This window comes from Somniosus microcephalus, chromosome 22 (genome assembly GCF_052327205.1).
Source record: "Somniosus microcephalus isolate GS21.2 chromosome 22, FLI_Smic_1.0, whole genome shotgun sequence".
Lineage (NCBI taxonomy): Eukaryota > Metazoa > Chordata > Chondrichthyes > Squaliformes > Somniosidae > Somniosus > Somniosus microcephalus.
Window position 1 is genome coordinate 37,759,231 of NC_141008.1, and position 17,520 is coordinate 37,776,750.

At 51.0% G+C, this 17,520-nt stretch overlaps 1 protein-coding gene across 9 annotated transcripts in view; it reads right to left on the reverse strand.

The window, feature by feature from the left end:
- Nucleotides 1-17,520, reverse strand: part of auts2a (activator of transcription and developmental regulator AUTS2 a) — a 1,321,624-nt gene that overhangs the window by 701,573 nt on the left and 602,531 nt on the right. For all 9 annotated transcript variants that reach the window (XM_085964474.1, XM_085964476.1, XM_085964473.1 and 6 more), the window contains one exon: nucleotides 12,079-12,180. In XM_085964474.1, the coding sequence (XP_085820600.1) occupies nucleotides 12,079-12,180 (102 nt within the window). The remainder of the gene's footprint in view (nucleotides 1-12,078; nucleotides 12,181-17,520) is intronic.

Genomic DNA, 17,520 nt, shown 5'->3' on the forward strand with positions numbered 1-17,520 from the left:
TTTAACACAAAGTTCAGTGGGTTGTAGAAATACACCGTGTTGAAGCGACAAACACTGCCACGTCAATAGGACTAAGGAAACACTGACTGGCAGTGTGAGCTGCTGACAGTTGGCAGGTATGCATTCAGCCTAAAATAATCCTCCCATCAAACATCCCTGAATGTACATGTCAACACATTCACTAAGGACTGTGCGCTGACATGGATATCACTGTGTGCTTTCTTGACAAATGGAACATTTCATTTCTACTCTGGTTGCAGAAGACAGCTGATAACAAGCGAGAGAGAACATGTAAAGGAGAAATCTCCAACATTCAACTTCTAACCCTGTATGAGGAAGTAGCCCTAAAAATCCTTGGAAGGGAGGCCATGGAGGGTGCCAGAGATGGGGAAGGAGGATGACTGGTGTCAGCTCTGGGTTTGCACTACCCTTCTGCTGCTGCTCTACCTTCTCACTTTAATCTCTCATTCACTTAATCCCAGCAAAGCATACGCTTAATGTCATTCCTTCTACTGACAGCTGCATGTGAAGTCTGCTCATATAGACACCATTAAAACCTGTCTCCCGCTTCTCTTTCTCTAGGTGAACCACAGTGAGACAGCCAATCCAAGACTCCACAGCACACCCCGTCACTCATTCTCTCCCTCCCAATCACCAGCTCAGCTATACCCATCCCAAGGAACTAAGTGAGCTAGAAGGATACCCATCCCAAGGAACTAAGTGAGCTAGAAGGATACCCATCCCAAGGAACTAAGTGAGCTAGAAGGATGCCCATCCCAAGGAACTAAGTAAGCTAAAGTGAGTACACAGGCTGACATAAGCACAGCATGAGTGAGCCTGAATAGCAGGGAAATAAGCAACAGTCTGAAAGGCCAGTATGTTACCTCAACTGATGAGTCTTGGGATCTGGACCTTTGAAGAAGGACACCTTGAGTATTAAGCACTGGTGCAGTTATTAGGGATCATGCCAAGCAGCTGATAATTTCCCAACACTGGCGTTCACCATGCAGTGTTTGACAGCTCCAGGGACATCTGTAACTGAACCCACTTCCATACCCGAGGCCCTAAGGGCTTCTTCCAGTGCTCAGACTGCTGCCATGGATGCCTGGAGATCCAAGGTGCTACGGGCTTTCTCATCTGGCTTTGCCATCGTTGGTGACTGGCCCCTCTCAGTCCCTACCAATATTAGACCTGCGACAGGAAAGACAACTTTCTGAATGATAATTCTACCCTCATGCCCAAGCTTAGTTCAGTTCGTTTATGAATTTGAACACAGTGATGTCAGCCTAAGAATCACATCACCCAAGTCATTGCACTGAACTATTCAAAAGTCAGTCAGTCATTCACTAGTCTTGGAGATTATTGGACTATGTACGTTTATACTTTGTGGCCTCATTACATTTTAAATACTTTTCTAACAATTTGTATCATCAATAAACTTGACTTACTGCTTCCATGTATTATCTTGCTTGTTTTCTCTGTTTTCACCTGAATGTAAAGGTCTGACAGTTTGGTATTTATTGCCTTTTAACGTGGTGGGCATCTAAAGTGATCGTAAATGCAATATACTGTAGTTAAGAGGTAATTACTAGGCCTATCACACCCTAATACAAGAGTCTCCAAGATGCAGCACATGGGCTAAATGCTGTCCGTGAGTTCCTTTAATTCAACCTGTGAAGCCCCTACCAGTGCATTCTTGCTGCTAGTGCATAAAGCTAAATTTCAATTCAGGAAGGGAGAAGGCGGGGTGGGGAGAGGGAGGGGGAAGGCGGGGGGGGGGGGGGAAAAGAGAGAGGGAGAAGGCGGGGGGGGAGAGAGGGAGAAGGCGGGGGGGAGGAGAGGGAGAAGGCGGGGGGGGAGAGGGGGAGAAGGCGGGGGGGGAGAGGGGGGAGAAGGCGGGGGGGGGAGAGGGGGAGAAGGCGGGGGGGGAGAGGGGGAGAAGGCGGGGGGGGAGAGGGGGAGAAGGCGGGGGGGAGAGGGGGAGAAGGCGGGGGGGGGAGAGGGGGAGAAGGCGGGGGGGAGAGGGGGAGAAGGCGGGGGGGGGAGGGGGAGAAGGCGGGGGGGAGAGGGGGAGAAGGCGGGGGGGAGAGGGGGAGAAGGCGGGGGGGAGAGGGGGAGAAGGCGGGGGGGAGAGGGGGAGAAGGCGGGGGGGGAGAGGGGGAGAAGGCGGGGGGGAGAGGGGGAGAAGGCGGGGGGGGAGAGGGGGAGAAGGCGGGGGGGGAGAGGGGGAGAAGGCGGGGGGGGAGAGGGGGGGGAGGAGAGGGGGAGAAGGCGGGGGGGAGGAGAGGGGGAGAAGGCGGGGGGGAGAGGGGGAGAAGGCGGGGGGGAGAGGGGGAGAAGGCGGGGGGGAGGAGAGGGGGAGAAGGCGGGGGGGGAGAGGGGGAGAAGGCGGGGGGGGAGAGGGGGAGAAGGCGGGGGGGGAGAGGGGGAGAAGGCGGGGGGGGGAGAGGGGGAGAAGGCGGGGGGGGGAGAAGGCGGGGGGGAGAGGGGGAGAAGGCGGGGGGGAGAGGGGGAGAAGGCGGGGGGGGAGAGGGGGAGAAGGCGGGGGGGGAGAGGGGGAGAAGGCGGGGGGGAGAGGGGGAGAAGGCGGGGGGGAGAGGGGGAGAAGGCGGGGGGGAGAGGGGGAGAAGGCGGGGGGGAGAGGGGGAGAAGGCGGGGGGAGAGGGGGAGAAGGCGGGGGGGAGAGGGGGAGAAGGCGGGGGGGAGAGGGGGAGAAGGCGGGGGGGAGAGGGGGAGAAGGCGGGGGGGAGAAGGCGGGGGGAGAGGGGGAGAAGGCGGGGGGAGAGGGGGAGAAGGCGGGGGGAGAGGGGGAGAAGGCGGGGGGAGAGGGGGAGAAGGCGGGGGGGAGAGGGGGAGAAGGCGGGGGGGGAGAGGGGGAGAAGGCGGGGGGGGGAGAGGGGGAGAAGGCGGGGGGGAGAGGGGGAGAAGGCGGGGGGGGAGGGGGAGAAGGCGGGGGGGAGAGGGGGAGAAGGCGGGGGGGGAGAGGGGGAGAAGGCGGGGGGGAGAGGGGGAGAAGGCGGGGGGGAGAGGGGGAGAAGGCGGGGGGGAGAGGGGGAGAAGGCGGGGGGGAGAGGGGGAGAAGGCGGGGGGGGAGAGGGGGAGGGAGAGGGGGAGAAGGCGGGGGGGGAGGGGGAGAAGGCGGGGGGGGAGAGGGGGAGAAGGCGGGGGGGAGAGGGGGAGAAGGCGGGGGGGAGAGGGGGAGAAGGCGGGGGGGAGAGGGGGAGAAGGCGGGGGGGAGAGGGGGAGAAGGCGGGGGGGAGAGGGGGAGAAGGCGGGGGGGAGAGGGGGAGAAGGCGGGGGGGAGAGGGGGGAGAAGGCGGGGGGGAGAGGGGGGGGAGGGGAGGAGAGGGGGAGAAGGCGGTGGGGGGAGAGGGGGAGAAGGCGGGGGGGAGGAGAGGGGGAGAAGGCGGGGGGGGGAGAGGGGGAGAAGGCGGGGGGGGAGAGGGGGAGAAGGCGGGGGGGGAGAGGGGGAGAAGGCGGGGGGGAGAGGGGGAGAAGGCGGGGGGGAGAGGGGGAGAAGGCGGGGGGGAGAGGGGAGAAGGCGGGGGGGAGAGGGGGAGAAGGCGGGGGGGAGAGGGGGAGAAGGCGGGGGGGAGAAGGCGGGGGGAGAGGGGAGGGGAGAAGGCGGGGGGAGAGGGGGAGAAGGCGGGGGGAGAGGGGGAGAAGGCGGGGGGAGAGGGGGAGAAGGCGGGGGGAGAGGGGGAGAAGGCGGGGGGAGAGGGGGAGAAGGCGGGGGGAGAGGGGGAGAAGGCGGGGGAGAGGGGGGAGAAGGCGGGGGGAGAGGGGGAGAAGGCGGGGGGAGGGGGGAGAAGGCGGGGGGAGAGGGGGAGAAGGCGGGGGGAGAGGGGGAGAAGGCGGGGGGAGAGGGGGAGAAGGCGGGGGGGGAGGGGGAGAAGGCGGGGGGAGAGAGAGGGAGAAGGCGGGGGAAGGCGGGGTGGGGGAAGGCGGGGGGGGGAGGGAGGGGAAGGCGGGGGGAGAGGGAGGGGGAAGGCGGGGTGGGGAGAGGGAGGGGGAAGGTGGGGTGGGGAGAGGGAGGGGGAAGGCGGGGTGGGGAGAGGGAGGGGGGAAGGCGGGGTGGGGAGAGGGAGGGGGAAGGCGGGGTGGGGAGAGGGAGGGGGAAGGCGAGGTGGGGAGAGGGAGGGGGGAAGGCGGGGTGGGGAGAAGGGGGGGGGAGAGAGGGATGATGGGGTCACTAGCTTTTAAGAGCACAGATTTTTCTAAACTCAATCAGTTTAGAAACTGCCATTCGACTGTTAGCACAAGTTAAAAGTGTTGGTAGAAAGTCTGAATTTAGCAATGGATTCTGTGGAAATGAATGGACGCTGCTGTCATAATTGTCTAATGTAAAGGGACCCATTGCAGCTATTAATATGCAGTGCTTTGGGCACAGACGCCCCACATGCACGGGGTACTGAGGCCTATTTAGCAGCTGACATGCTCCATAATGTATAGCACCTTCATAATTGGCACGTAAAGTTTGCACAGCAGTGTGCCCAAGAGTCATAAACACTCCAGTTGTCAAACGACAGGGAAACCCTAGAACAGGCTGGAGAACCTGGGTGGTGCTGCAGAAGCTAAGTGCCCATTTGGAAGGATGCTTACAGGAACTCTTATCTAGAAAGAAAGAAAATTCCACTGGGTGACTCCTCGATATTGGACCGCCGTTCTTTCTGGCCCCTTTTCTTTCCACCCTCCACTGACCAAATCCCGTGAGGGGAACTTAGGGAATAGAAAACAGTCGTACTTTAAAGGCTGTGGCAACCAGACATTCAGCCCGACCTATGTGGCACTCAACGTATCATGCGCTACATAACGGTAGCTCCACAAATATACTTAAATGAACTGGCCTTGCATTATCAGGCACGGTTAGTTCATTTGGGTGCAGGGGTCTCGGGAGCAATTGTGCTGCTGCAGGACCACATTATCCACTCTATTACATTGAAACAAAAAGTTAAGCCCTCGAGTCCCAAGGCTGTCCAGGAGTGAGTATTTGTACTTGCTATAGCTCGGGAATGATCAGAACTTGTCCCTTATAAGTATGGCCATGCTGTCACTAGACTGAAAGAGATCAGATGTGCTCATTCCTCAACTGGCAAGGACAAAACACCTCTCCCCCAATAGATGGTCAAAGATTAGGTGCACATGCATGAGAAATCCGACACACCCCACAATGCACAACCAGCCAAAGGCATTCAACTTAAAAGTACCTGCTTTCGATGTTGGATCCAGTCATTGCCCACTTTACAGCAAACTAATGATAGAGCAGTAAAGATGGTGATGTTTGTTCAAAAAAACACAATCACAAGTACTCTCTCTGGGAACCTGGTTCAAATGCAGCCTAGACAGGTGGGGAAAAAAGGAGATTTCCCTCCAATCTCTCAGAATCCCAAGTGACATCGTTTTGTCAGCCTGACCCGATTGTTAATGGGTGCGCGTCTAACACAAACTGCTCACAACTGTGTTAACAGGAGTCAGTAAATTGGTAGTCTCCCTCAGGGACGCCATGAGGATGAGTGGGATAAGGAAGCAGAAAGTCTGGTGCAAGGCGGCAGTGTTCTTCTGGTGTCGGAATTGAGGCAAGTTGTAAAGCCAAAGGAGAGAAACCGTTACTGTGCGCCGAATCTAGATTAAAGCTGATGTGTGCTGGGTGCTGATGCCGAATGTAAAACTTTTGTAAATGTTGAATTTCCTATCACTGACCGGCAACTGTAAAAGAAATGTGGGGAGAAAAATATGAAACAAAACTATATTTAAAAATGTGTATTTGTAGGAACGGAGGTTCCTATCAAAAAGACGGAGTTCGACTCAGGCAATTAAAATAATGAACTCTAATGAAAGGAAACGAGTTTAAACTGGAAACTGCTAGAACACGTCAATAACAGGTCGACTCTCCTTCAGGGCTCCACCAGGACTGATCCTCTGGTCAGAAGACTGACGTCATGACGTCATCACGTTCTTCCCACCATTGGGGCATCACGTGACTAACGGCATGATGTCATCACGTTGAAACCGTGCTGTAAAGGTAACTAGACATTGTACAGTCAAACAGTGTAATTAAAGGTACAGGCACAGACAGTAACTACATTGCTGTTAAAGGAATTATGTACAACCGCTCTGAGTCCTTTGGTGGCTCCGCCACATGCGCCCCCCAGAATTGTCTTTAACAGAAAAGGTGAGGCGAGGAGGCGGCCTGATGAGCCTGTCCGATCGACTTCGATACCCTGGTAGAGGAAGTCGACGACCGGTGGTCGAGTTGGCAGTCGGTTGCGGCTGAGCAGGCGCGGCGAGCGCGGTCGAGTTGGCAGGCGGCTTTGGTCGATCTGCTGCGGCGGCAGCGGGCGGTCGGCCACGTTTGGGTGGTTGAGCGACTACGACAGGGTGGTCCAGGTCCAGGTGAGCCGGCTTCAAGCGGTCCACCATGATGTGATCCGGCTTCCCTCCGACGTCGACCGAAAAGGATTTGTCTCCTGGTTCGATGACGCGGAAAGGACCAGTGTAAGGGGGCTTGAGCGGATCCCGGTGAGCGTCGTGGCGGATGAAGACATACTCCGCATTCTTCAGTCCCGGTGGCACGTAGGAGTTCTGCAAACCGTGATTGGACGTAGGTATCGGAGCGAAGCACCTGGCCGCTTCTTGGTGGCGAACAAGTTGCTGGGAGGCGGACCATGGCTCTGTGGGAGAGGGGAGGAAATCTCCTGGTACACAGAGCGGCTGGCCATAGACGAGTTCAGCCGAAGACGATTGTAGGTCGTCCTTGGGCACCGTACGAAGACCCAACAGGACCCATGGGAGTCTGTCCACCCATCCTGCGCCTTGAAGACTGGCCCGAAGAGAGGCTTTAAGCGACCTGTGGAATCGCTCGCAAAGGCCGTTTGCCTGTGGATGATCGGCGGTGGTGCAATGAAGTTTTGTACCGAGCCCGAGCCACAGCGTTCCAAAGATCCGAGGAAAATTGTGGCCCGCGGTCAGAAGAAATGTCCGCTGGTACCCCGAAACGGGCAATCCAACAGGAGATGAAAGCTCTAGCGACGTCTGCCGAAGTGGTGGAAACCAAAGGAATTGCCTCTGGCCACCTAGTGGTGCGGTCCACTATGGTGAGGAGATGAGTATAACCCTGAGAAGGCGGAAGCGGCCCCACGAGGTCCACATGCACGTGGTCGAAACGACGCTCCAGAACAGTGAACGCAGCCACTGGAGCCTTGACATGACGCTGGACTTTGGCCTTCTGGCATACGACGCAGGTATTAGCCTAGTCACGGACATCGGTGTGCATACCTTTCCAGATGAACTTGGCCGACATAAGCCGTTGCGAAGCCTCCATCCCCGGGTGCGACAACCCGCGTATGGTATCAAAAACCTTCCGGCGCCATGCGACTGGCGCGATAGGTCGAGGAGCTCCCATGGAAACGTCGCAAAGGAGCGTGGCACCTGCGGCCTGGAAGATGACGTCGGTCGCTTGGAAGCTAGAGGGAACGGTTCTATATGATTGGACCTCCGAGTCTGAAACCTGATCTGCCGCCATGAGGGCGTAGTCGATTCCCAGGTGCACCGCGTGGACCGTCGCACGGGAGAGGCAATCTGCCACCAGATTGTCCTTACCAGACACATGTTGAATGTCTGTGGTAAATTCGGAAATGAACGTCAAGCGACGTTGACGAGCGGACCACGGTTCGGCGGTCTTGACCATGGCGAACGCAAGGGGTTTGTGGTCGACAAAAGCCGTGAAGGGACGCTCCTCCAATAAAAACCGGAAATGGCGAATGGCGAGGAAAAGGGCCAGTAGCTCCCTATCGAGGGTGCTGTACTTTTTTTCATTCTTTCGTAGTTGACGGCTGAAAAACGCCAGTGGTTACCACATGCCGTTGACCCACTGTTCTTGCACTGCACCGATGGCGTAGTCTGACGCGTCGGTGGTAAGGGCAATAGTAGCACCTGGAAGTGGGTGCGCCAGCATGGTTGCGTTGGCCAAAGCATTCTTGGTGTCGCCGAATGCCTGGACCATCTCAGCTGTCCAGCTGATTGGATCTTTACCGGACTTGCCCTTGAGGGCCCCGAACAAAGGTTGCATGAGTTGAGCCGCCTTGGGGACGAAACGGTGGTAGAAGTTGACCATCCCCAGGAGCTCCTGCAAGGCCTTGACCGTCGACGGCCGCGGGAAAGAAGTAACCGCCTCAACCTTCGTCGACAAAGGGACGGCGCCGTCCGATGTTATACGATGTCCCAGGAAGTCGATTTGTTGCAGGCCGAACTGGCACTTGGCCGGGTTGATGATTAAACCGTGTTGGCTGAGGCGCGTAAAGAGGGAACGCAAATGGGAGATGTGCTCCTCCTTGCTGGCACTGGCGATGAGTATGTCGTCAAGGTAAACAAAAATGAAATGCAGGTCTCGAAGAACGGAGTCCATTAAACGCTGGAACGCCTGTGCTGCGTTCTTTAAGCCAAACGGCATCCGCAGGAACTCAGAGGCCAAAAGGGGTGATGACTGCAGTTTTCGGGACGTCTTGTGGGTGCACTGGAACCTGGTGATATCCATGGACGAGGTCGACTTTAGAGAAGATAGAATTTCCTGCCAAGTGGGCAGAGAAATCCTGGATATGCGGGATCGGGTACCGATCTGGAGTGGTGGCGTTGTTGAGGCGTCGGTAGTCACCGCATGGCCGCCAGCCGCCGCCTGGTTTCGGCACCATGTGGAGAGGCGAGGACCAGGGAATCTTGGATCGCTGAATGATTCAGAGCCGCTCCATTGTGGCGAACTCCGCCTTCGCAGCTGCGAGCTTGCCGGGTTCGAGCCTTCTAGCCCGCGCATAAACCAGGGAGCCAGTAGTGGTGATGTGATGTTCAACACCATGTTTCGTCGCCGAAGAGGAGAAGGTGGGCCTTGTCAGCTCCGGAAACTCCCCGAGGAGCCGCGTGAAGTCATCTGCAGGAGGGAAAGCACAGGCAATGGAGCGCGCCACGGAGGTACCGTGGAAGCATGGAATCGAGTGGAAGGTGGCCGCGTTGATCAGCCGGCGGTGCCGGACATTGACTAGTAGGCTGTTGGCACACAGAAAATCTGCCCCAGGATAGCCTGCGAGACTGTGGCCGTGATGAATTTCCAAAAGAAGCGCTGACCGCCGAAACAGACTTCGACCCGCCGCTTTCGGAACGTTCGAATAGCTGCGCCATTAGCCGCTACGAGGGAAAAACCGAGGTTCCCAGTCTGCATGTCGAGCTTCGACGCAGGTAGAATGCTACACTGCGCCCCGGTGTCACAAAGAAAACGGCGGCCCGAGAGGGAATCGGTGATATAGAGGAGTTTCCCCGTAGAACCGACGGCCATCGCCACTGCGGAACGCCCGTTAGGCTTGGTCATCCGTTGCCAGGGACGCCGCCTGCGCTTTTTTTTGGGGGCGAAAAACTGCAGAGGGAATGGCAGCATCGTGCTTTCGCGCCAAAACGGGTGTGGTAGGAGCACCAGCCCGCTGTAGGAGAAGCCGGAACCGCGTCTGTGGGGGGTGGGCACCTCGTGGCCGCACAGCACTGCTGGGTAACCGTGAAAATCTTATCGGCTTCGGCCGCAAGCTTGGCGCAGTCTGTAATGTCGGATCTGGCTAGGGCAGCCTGAACCTGTTCAGGCAGTTGATAGAGGAAAAGCTCCCGGAAGAGGAAACATTCCGGTTCAGCACCCAAGAGCGTGAGCATTTGGCTCATGAGCTTGGACGGTTTGGAGTCCCCGAGACCGGGCAGCGTGATGAGCCAGCGAGCACGCTCCGACTTTGATAGCCCAAAAACCTGAAGCAACCGCGCTTTAATTGCATCATACTTGCTGTCAGTTGGAGGACTACCGAGGAGGCTGATGATCCGTGATGCAGTTGCGCTGTCGAGGGCGGAGACCACGTAATAGTAACGGGTCTGATCCGCGATGATGTTCCGAATGGCGAACTGGGCTTCAGCCTGGATGAACCAGGCGTCTGGTTGTTGCTCCCAGAACTGTGGCAGTTTCAGTGTGACGGCGTTCGTGTCCGTGTCGAATCTTCCACGAAAATCGTTCGTAGAAGTCGGGGTCACCAATGTAGGAACGGAGGTTCCTATCAAAAAGACTGAGTTCGACTCAGGCAATTAAAATAATGAACTTTAATGAAATGAAACGAGTTTAAACTGGAAACTGCTAGAACACGTCAATAACAGGTCGACTCTCCTTGAGGGCTCCATGAGGACTGATCCTCTGGTCAGAAGACTGACATCATGACATCATCACGTTCTTCCCACCATTGGGTCATCACGTGACTAACGGCATGACGTCATCACGTGACTAACGGCATGACGTCATCACGTGACTAACGGCATGACGTCATCACGTGACTAACGGCATGACGTCATCACGTGACTAACGGCATGACGTCATCACGTTGAAACCGCGCTGTAAAGGTAACTAGACATTGTACAGTCAAACAAGTGTAATTAAAGGTACAGGCACAGACAGTAACTACATTGCTGTTAAAGGAATTATGTACAACCGCTCTGAGTCCTTTGGTGGCTCCGCCACATATTCAAATTTAATGAAGACCAAATACGGATCTGGCTCTTATTTGTCCATGCATTGCTCAGTCAAAAGGCTTTTACACTTGCATTTATGTAGCGCCTTTCACAACCCGAGGACGTCCCAAAGCGCTTTACACCAAGGAAGTACAAGCACTGTTGCGATGTAGGAAACACGTCAGCTAATTTGCATACAGCATGGTCCCACAAACAGCAATGTGATAATGACCAGATGATGTGTTTTTGTGTGTTGGGCAAGACACCAGACTCCCCTGCTCTTCTCTAAATACTGCCATGCGATCTTTTACATCCACTTGAGAGCGGAGACCAGGCTTTGGTTTAACGTCTCATCTGAAAGATGGCACTTCTGACAGTGCAGAACTCGCTCACTACGGCAATGGAGTGTCAGCCTAGATGTCGTGCTCAAGTCCCTGGAGTGGGATTTGAACCACAACCTTCTGACTGCTACCAACTGAGCCACAGCTGAATTACCAATCAGTTAAAAAAAATTACCTCAGCATGCATTACTACAAAAAGATTCTTGGGATCTATTTACTGAATGTATCAAGTTAAAGAAAAATTGGTTTATTAAATTGAGGTTTATAATACAGTTTGATGATACACAGAGCAAAATAGTATTTGTGTGGCTCCAGGTCTTCAAAAAGAAGTGACATTTTATTCATTTTTCTCTCATGAATGTATTGATCCCTGACAATAAACAATGATCAATACTCTCTAATATATATTAAGTACAGAGCTTGGCTCTCTGAGGTGGTGCTGTAATGTGATGGGAGCAGTTATCAATGTGACCTCACAATAGTAACAGTAGTAGTGACAACTGAGTTAATGAATCTGCTTCTATGTCACTGAGTAAATTGTGTTCGCGATAGGCAGCATCATTTTGGCAGCTAACAGGATAACGCCAGAGGGCTAAACTTTAAATTGAATAGAGCACGGAAAGTATGGAACAGATATCCTATGGATTTGAAAAGAGGCACATACACACAGAGACTCAAAGTAAATGGGGCCTACAGAGAACTAGGCCGCACCACAAACTGGTGCTCATTCAGTGCATTGATTGCTTTTGTTAGCTTACTTAATAGAAACATACAGTCTATCAAATACACAGTACATTGGGAGGGGGTGTCTCCGTACATGTGCAGGGCTACTTTAAATGCGGGATCATCAGAACAGGGACAGCAGGCATCAATTCAATTTCCGACGTTAACATCAAATTACTTATTTAATTTCACGCCTGATGAAGCATCATATAGCTACACACAGAATCATTTCACTTCATTTGTTATGCCATGTTTTTTCAGTTCTTAGCTTGTCTGCCAACTGACAATTTTAATTATGACATGAAATTGATTGCACTTTTGAATAATTAGCACATCAAACACAAACCATTTAAACACCCTACATTTCTCATAAAGGTGTGTGCATATGTCTGTGTGGTGCCCAGTGCTTGCTGATAACAGTGTATATTTAAAGAGGGGGTGTGTGGGGAGGGGGGGCGCGGTGGAGAAGATCATTAGCCAGATGTCTTATACTTACATCACTCAGTCTTTCATGTGAGCAGCTCCGGTTGGAAGCCTTCGAATCACCGCTGATACTTTCACTGTCGCTATCCCTGCAGCTGTGTTGAGAAGGCTTGAGCTACAAAGCAACAAAAAAAAGATGAAAGCTATAAAGATGGAGGCAGGGAAGGCCTTTTCAGACTCCAGCAGCAAGCTTGTAGAAAGCCAGTAGGAGTCACTTTCCAGACACAATAAAAAAAAACATTTAAAAAATGGAAAATGATATGACCCAAGCATGTGAGTCTAACAGTCTGGAGAACAGTGCATAATGTTTGTGAACTTCTCACCAGACCCACGTCAGGATTTATTAGCCTGCCTAGCTTGCTTTGGTGCATTTTTCAACCAGTCATCATTGCCAACCTTCTCAGATTCTCTTTAAAAAAAAAACCTCTTAACTGCTTCTGCATAAGAAGCAAACAAAATGAACCAAGGCAAAAAGCCACCTATTTGAGAACACCACTCTGGGGATTTGTTTACCGTGACAAGCCATTTCATATGGCAGTGCGTTTGTACAAGTTGTACTTTATTGGACAATAAAAATGAGGACAGAGAGAGAAAAAAAATTGCCATTTACCAGCGCCATCCATCATTTACAGCAAACAGGAGGAAAAAAAAACACCCTAGAGTAAAACACATAATTAAAATGAAAACAGCCTTTTTTGTAGCCATTAGCACTTTGAATGGATGCTTTTCCTAGGAGGACTGCAACTGGGTCAAAGGCAGCGAATCGCTTTGTCGCCTAAGTAGGAAATGTGATAAGAACGACATCCCACTCGAAGCTACTGTTGAGCCTAATGTGAGAAACATGCCACACAAAAATAGCTGAAGGGGACAGAATATGCTGGATGGAGACAGGAGGGCATTCTCTGGGGCCGGGGGTGGGGGGGGATGGGGAAGGGGGGGGGGGGGGGGGAGGGGGGAGAAATGTTCTGATTCCCCTAATTATTTTATCTACAGCTGCTATAATAACGAGGAGACAAATACAAGGTTGCGAAAATGGGCACGTGAGAAAAGACCAAGGGCATGGGAGAACACGGAGGTGATCTGAACAAAGAATTTATTTTCCCCAGCGATGCCAAATCTAATCCATCACTTTTATAATATAAATCAAGTTATTTGATATTGATGCTTACTAAGCTTGTCACATTGCCATATTGCCCCATTAGGCTGTAATTTAGTCTCCTGCAAAGTCATTGTGTCAGCACTAATAGTTTAAAGGCCCTTTCTCCAGCTATTCTCTTCTGCACATTCCTATTGGCGGAAAGTGACACCTCTGGCTAGTTACATTTGCAAACATTTCATTAAATGTATGGAGATTGAATTTGGCAGCTGCCTAGTCCAACGATGTCTTTAGGATTCAGGAGCATAAGGGAGGGCTGCACTGTCGGAGGTGCCGTCTTTCGGATGAGACGTTAAACCGAGGCCCCGTCTGCTCTCTCAGGTGGATGTAAAAGATCCCATGGCACTATTTCGAAGAAGAGCAGGACGAGTTATCCCCGGTGTCCTGGCCAATATTTATCCTTCAAATCAACATAACAAAAACAGGTTATTTGGTCATTATCACATTGCTGTTTGTGGGAGCTTGCTGTGCGCAAATTGGCTGCTGCGTTTCCCACATTACAACAGTGAGAACACTCCAAAAGCATTTCATTGGCTGTAAAGCGCTTTGAGACCGCCGCTGGCCGTGAAAGGTGCTATATAAATGCAAGAATTTCTTTCTTTCATAAAAATGCACGATAAAAGAAAAAAATATGAAACAGCAATCTTAAGATGGCCGTCAAAAGTATCAATAGAAACAATAGAAGAAACGAAGTGACTGAAGAGTCTGACTGCACTCGCGTCGCAATTCCTTCCTGGAAAGTTGCATGCAGGAATCTTGTGTTCTGTTTTAGGACTGCTAAATTGCATAAACACAAGGGTAGAAATTCTGATCAGTGAACTTTACATATGAACGTCTAGCACACTCATGCTACATTCCTGTCTGCAATATTTTTATGCAAGGAATTAGCGAGTTCAAAATAATGTATTAATGTACCTGTGCAAAAATGGCACAGGAGGCAATGTAATACAGACGTGTTAAGCATTCACCGGTTGGAATTTCTACCCTAGGCTGTTTGCTCGGGGGGGGGGGGGGGGGGGGGGGAAACAGATGCAATAACATTGATGTGCTACAAGGTTGGGGGGGGGGGGGGGAGGGGGGGGTGAATTTCCTCTGTTTGCTATTTGTAATGAATTATAAAGAATGTGTTTATGATTTTGCTACAGATAGGGAGCAAAGGAAATCGCCTTGCAAGAAGCAACCTGAAAGCTGCAAACTACATCTGCAAAAATAAAATCATTAATATAGGCCATTGATCAGAAATGTCATTTGATATGGGATCTGATTAGATTTTTACTTCTCTATTTCGCCTTTATGTTGAGGAGAAACCATTTGAATGCACAATAGAAATCTATAGGCTAAGATTAAATATATTTATACTCTCACTCGGTTTCCTGCATCCCCCACCCTTCTCCGATTGAGGGAGAGGCAGGGGAACCTATCTGTAGACTTCTGCTCACCTCTAACCACCCACTCACTATAAAGGTGTGTCAGAGTGGCCCCAAGGTGAATTGTTCCTAGATGTTCCCTCCTTCTTTTGAAATGGCATGTTTGACTCTCTCTAAACCTTCCTTGGCCAGCCTTGCCGAACTGGCAACTTATTATGAACAAGAGCCTGTGTCTCACCATTCTGAGACACGGTCTGCAGAGACAGAAAGTTGTTCTTATAGCTTACACAGGAGATTGTGAATGGCACATTTTTGTTTCCGACCGTCACTCTGTGCCATTCATTTCTGCTAGTCACGAAGCAAAGAATTTGAGTGCAAGTTAGTCTCATTTGTAAACCCAACAAAACAGGCAGGATCAGAATGGGTTAAAAAAAAGCTGAAGGGATTATAATTAAACACATGGGGAGCAGTATCATTTAATATTAATATTTGCAATTAAAGATAAATGGCGTAGTTCTCAAAAACCTGAGAAATCTATCTGTAAGGTTATAAAATATATAAACACCTTCCAACACCGCCATCATTCAGCAAAACTTTCTTTCAACTTTAAATCCCCAGACATCAGAATTATTGTAAATGTAAGTGTTTTGGTTCCACATCTTTGCATGGATACTTGAAGCAGCAGAATTTTAAAATTCCAAAACAATTCTTAGAATAGAGACTAAAAAAATTCCAACTCCAATTTAATGCACGGTGTTGGAATTAAATTTGACAGCAATATTAAACAATCAGATCATCCAGATTTCCAACACTGTATATTCTAGCCCTCACCTTTAACTTGAACGATTACTTCGTTTACACCAGAATGCAATTTTCTTTTCACAAAATACAGCCATTTGACAGCAACCAACAGGCTAATTTCCTCACTCTTCAAAACATGGCAAGGAATTAACTTACACAGCACCCTTTACATTTAACTTGCAACATCGAAACTGCCAGAAACTACATCTGTCATTGATTTCCACGCAGCAAGTGTTCTGTTTTTATAACACTGTTATTTAAGGAAGACATTTTTCCACTCTGTCTCATTTTAGTTTATCATGTGCAATTTACAACTGTTTTTAATAAGCAATCAGCATGTATCCGTGGAATAATGTGAAAAAGACCATGGCCAAGTTACGAAAGGTTTTTTAAACCTAATTTATCTTTCTTTGATGTTTAATGGCTAGCTGTTGAAAGAAAAATGAGCGCAAACCTGTTAACACTTTAAAAACTACATTAACTCTTATGAAGCAGTGAGAAGGCACAGGCGGCAAGGGGCAGGGGAAAACCCCCAAAAGCACAAGAACAAAAACTGGCACCCTTAGTTCGCACATCAAACTCTCAGACAGACTGGAGTGCAATTTCCTAAGCCCTATTTATACTAGTACCTGAAGTGACCGCAGTATAGACCCATCCTTTGTAGCTGCCAAGCAACAAAGGCCAACAAGCGAAAGCTGACGTGTAGTATTTTAACATAAATCTGCAGCTGGGCTGGTTGGGGTCGCCAAGCTGGGACTAACTATACAAAAAGGTACTTCTGTTACGCTTACCCTTAAAGCATAACAACAACTTGCATTCACATAGCGCCTTTAACATGGTAAAACGTCTTAAGGTGCTTCACAGGAGCATTATCAAACACAACCCCTAAGCCACATAAGGAGATATTAGAACAGGTGCTTGGTCAAAGAGGTAGGTTTTAAGGAGCGTCTTAAAGGAGGAGAGAGAGGTAGAGAGGTTTAAGGAGGTTAATTCCAGAGGTTAGGGCATAGGCAGCTGAAGGCACGGCCACCAATGGTGGAGCGATTAAAATCGGGAATGCGCAAGAGGCCAGAATGTGTGAAATGGAATTTACATGAAAGCCAATGTTGTAGCTTGGGGTTTCAGCTCACCAAAGCTTGGCCTCAGCCCGATGACTTAACAGTCGGTGAGCACTGCAGGAAGAACTAAGAGCTGATCAACTGATCAATGTAGTTAAGGTATTATGGGCTCTTGGGATTACTGCAGCACTTGTTCATGAACACCGCTTTAAGCATTAGCTGTTTCCTCTATGTGTGCACTGCCCAAGGTGGAGATGACAGACAAAAATGCTTTGGATTTGATGGGTTTTGTAATGGGATTTTCACACTGCATTTATACTGCTGTAAGCTAACAAGGGTATTAACATTAAGTCCAATGGCACTGTGGTGGCCGACAGCAAAAGCAAAGAGTGAGCAGCAAAGTACATTTGCCAGAGAAAAAGATTTAAGCATTCTCTGCTGCCCCCAACAGCCACACTTCCTCCTTCATCTGGGAGACAAGATGCTTGCAGAGTGCCTTCTTTTCACAAACACTATCCAGGACACACTCTGGCAAAAGCAGGATGGATACACGCTAACTTGGAAATCTAACAAAAAGCTGGCCAACGGCTTCAAGAAATCCGCTAACTCAAAACTGCGCTAAATACAAACCCACAACATGTAGTTACACTGCAAGTGCATGCGGGCACAGGCTTGACAATAGTTTAAGCTGCAGGAAAACCCAATATTCCATCACTTGTACAACAGGGGATTATGACAAAATTGCCTGTTGGCAGCTCTTCGCTCATCAATATTCTTCAGGGATAAATTGGTCCCCATAGTACCCCTTCCGAGATGGAGTAGGCCAGATAAAAGCCCTCCGACATACCCAACGCCGCAGGTGAATTTGAATGCCAGTTGCTGGAGCTGAAATTCAAGCTGGATCTAGAAGTATATTTTCCTCCATATGCCAGTGTGTCAGTTGGTAACACGCTCGCCTCGGAGTCAAAAGGTCGTGAGCACATAAACCAGGCCGACACTCCCAGCACAGTACTGAGTTCCGCTGCACTGTTGGAGGTGCCGTCTGTCAGGTGAGACATTAAAACCGAGGCTCC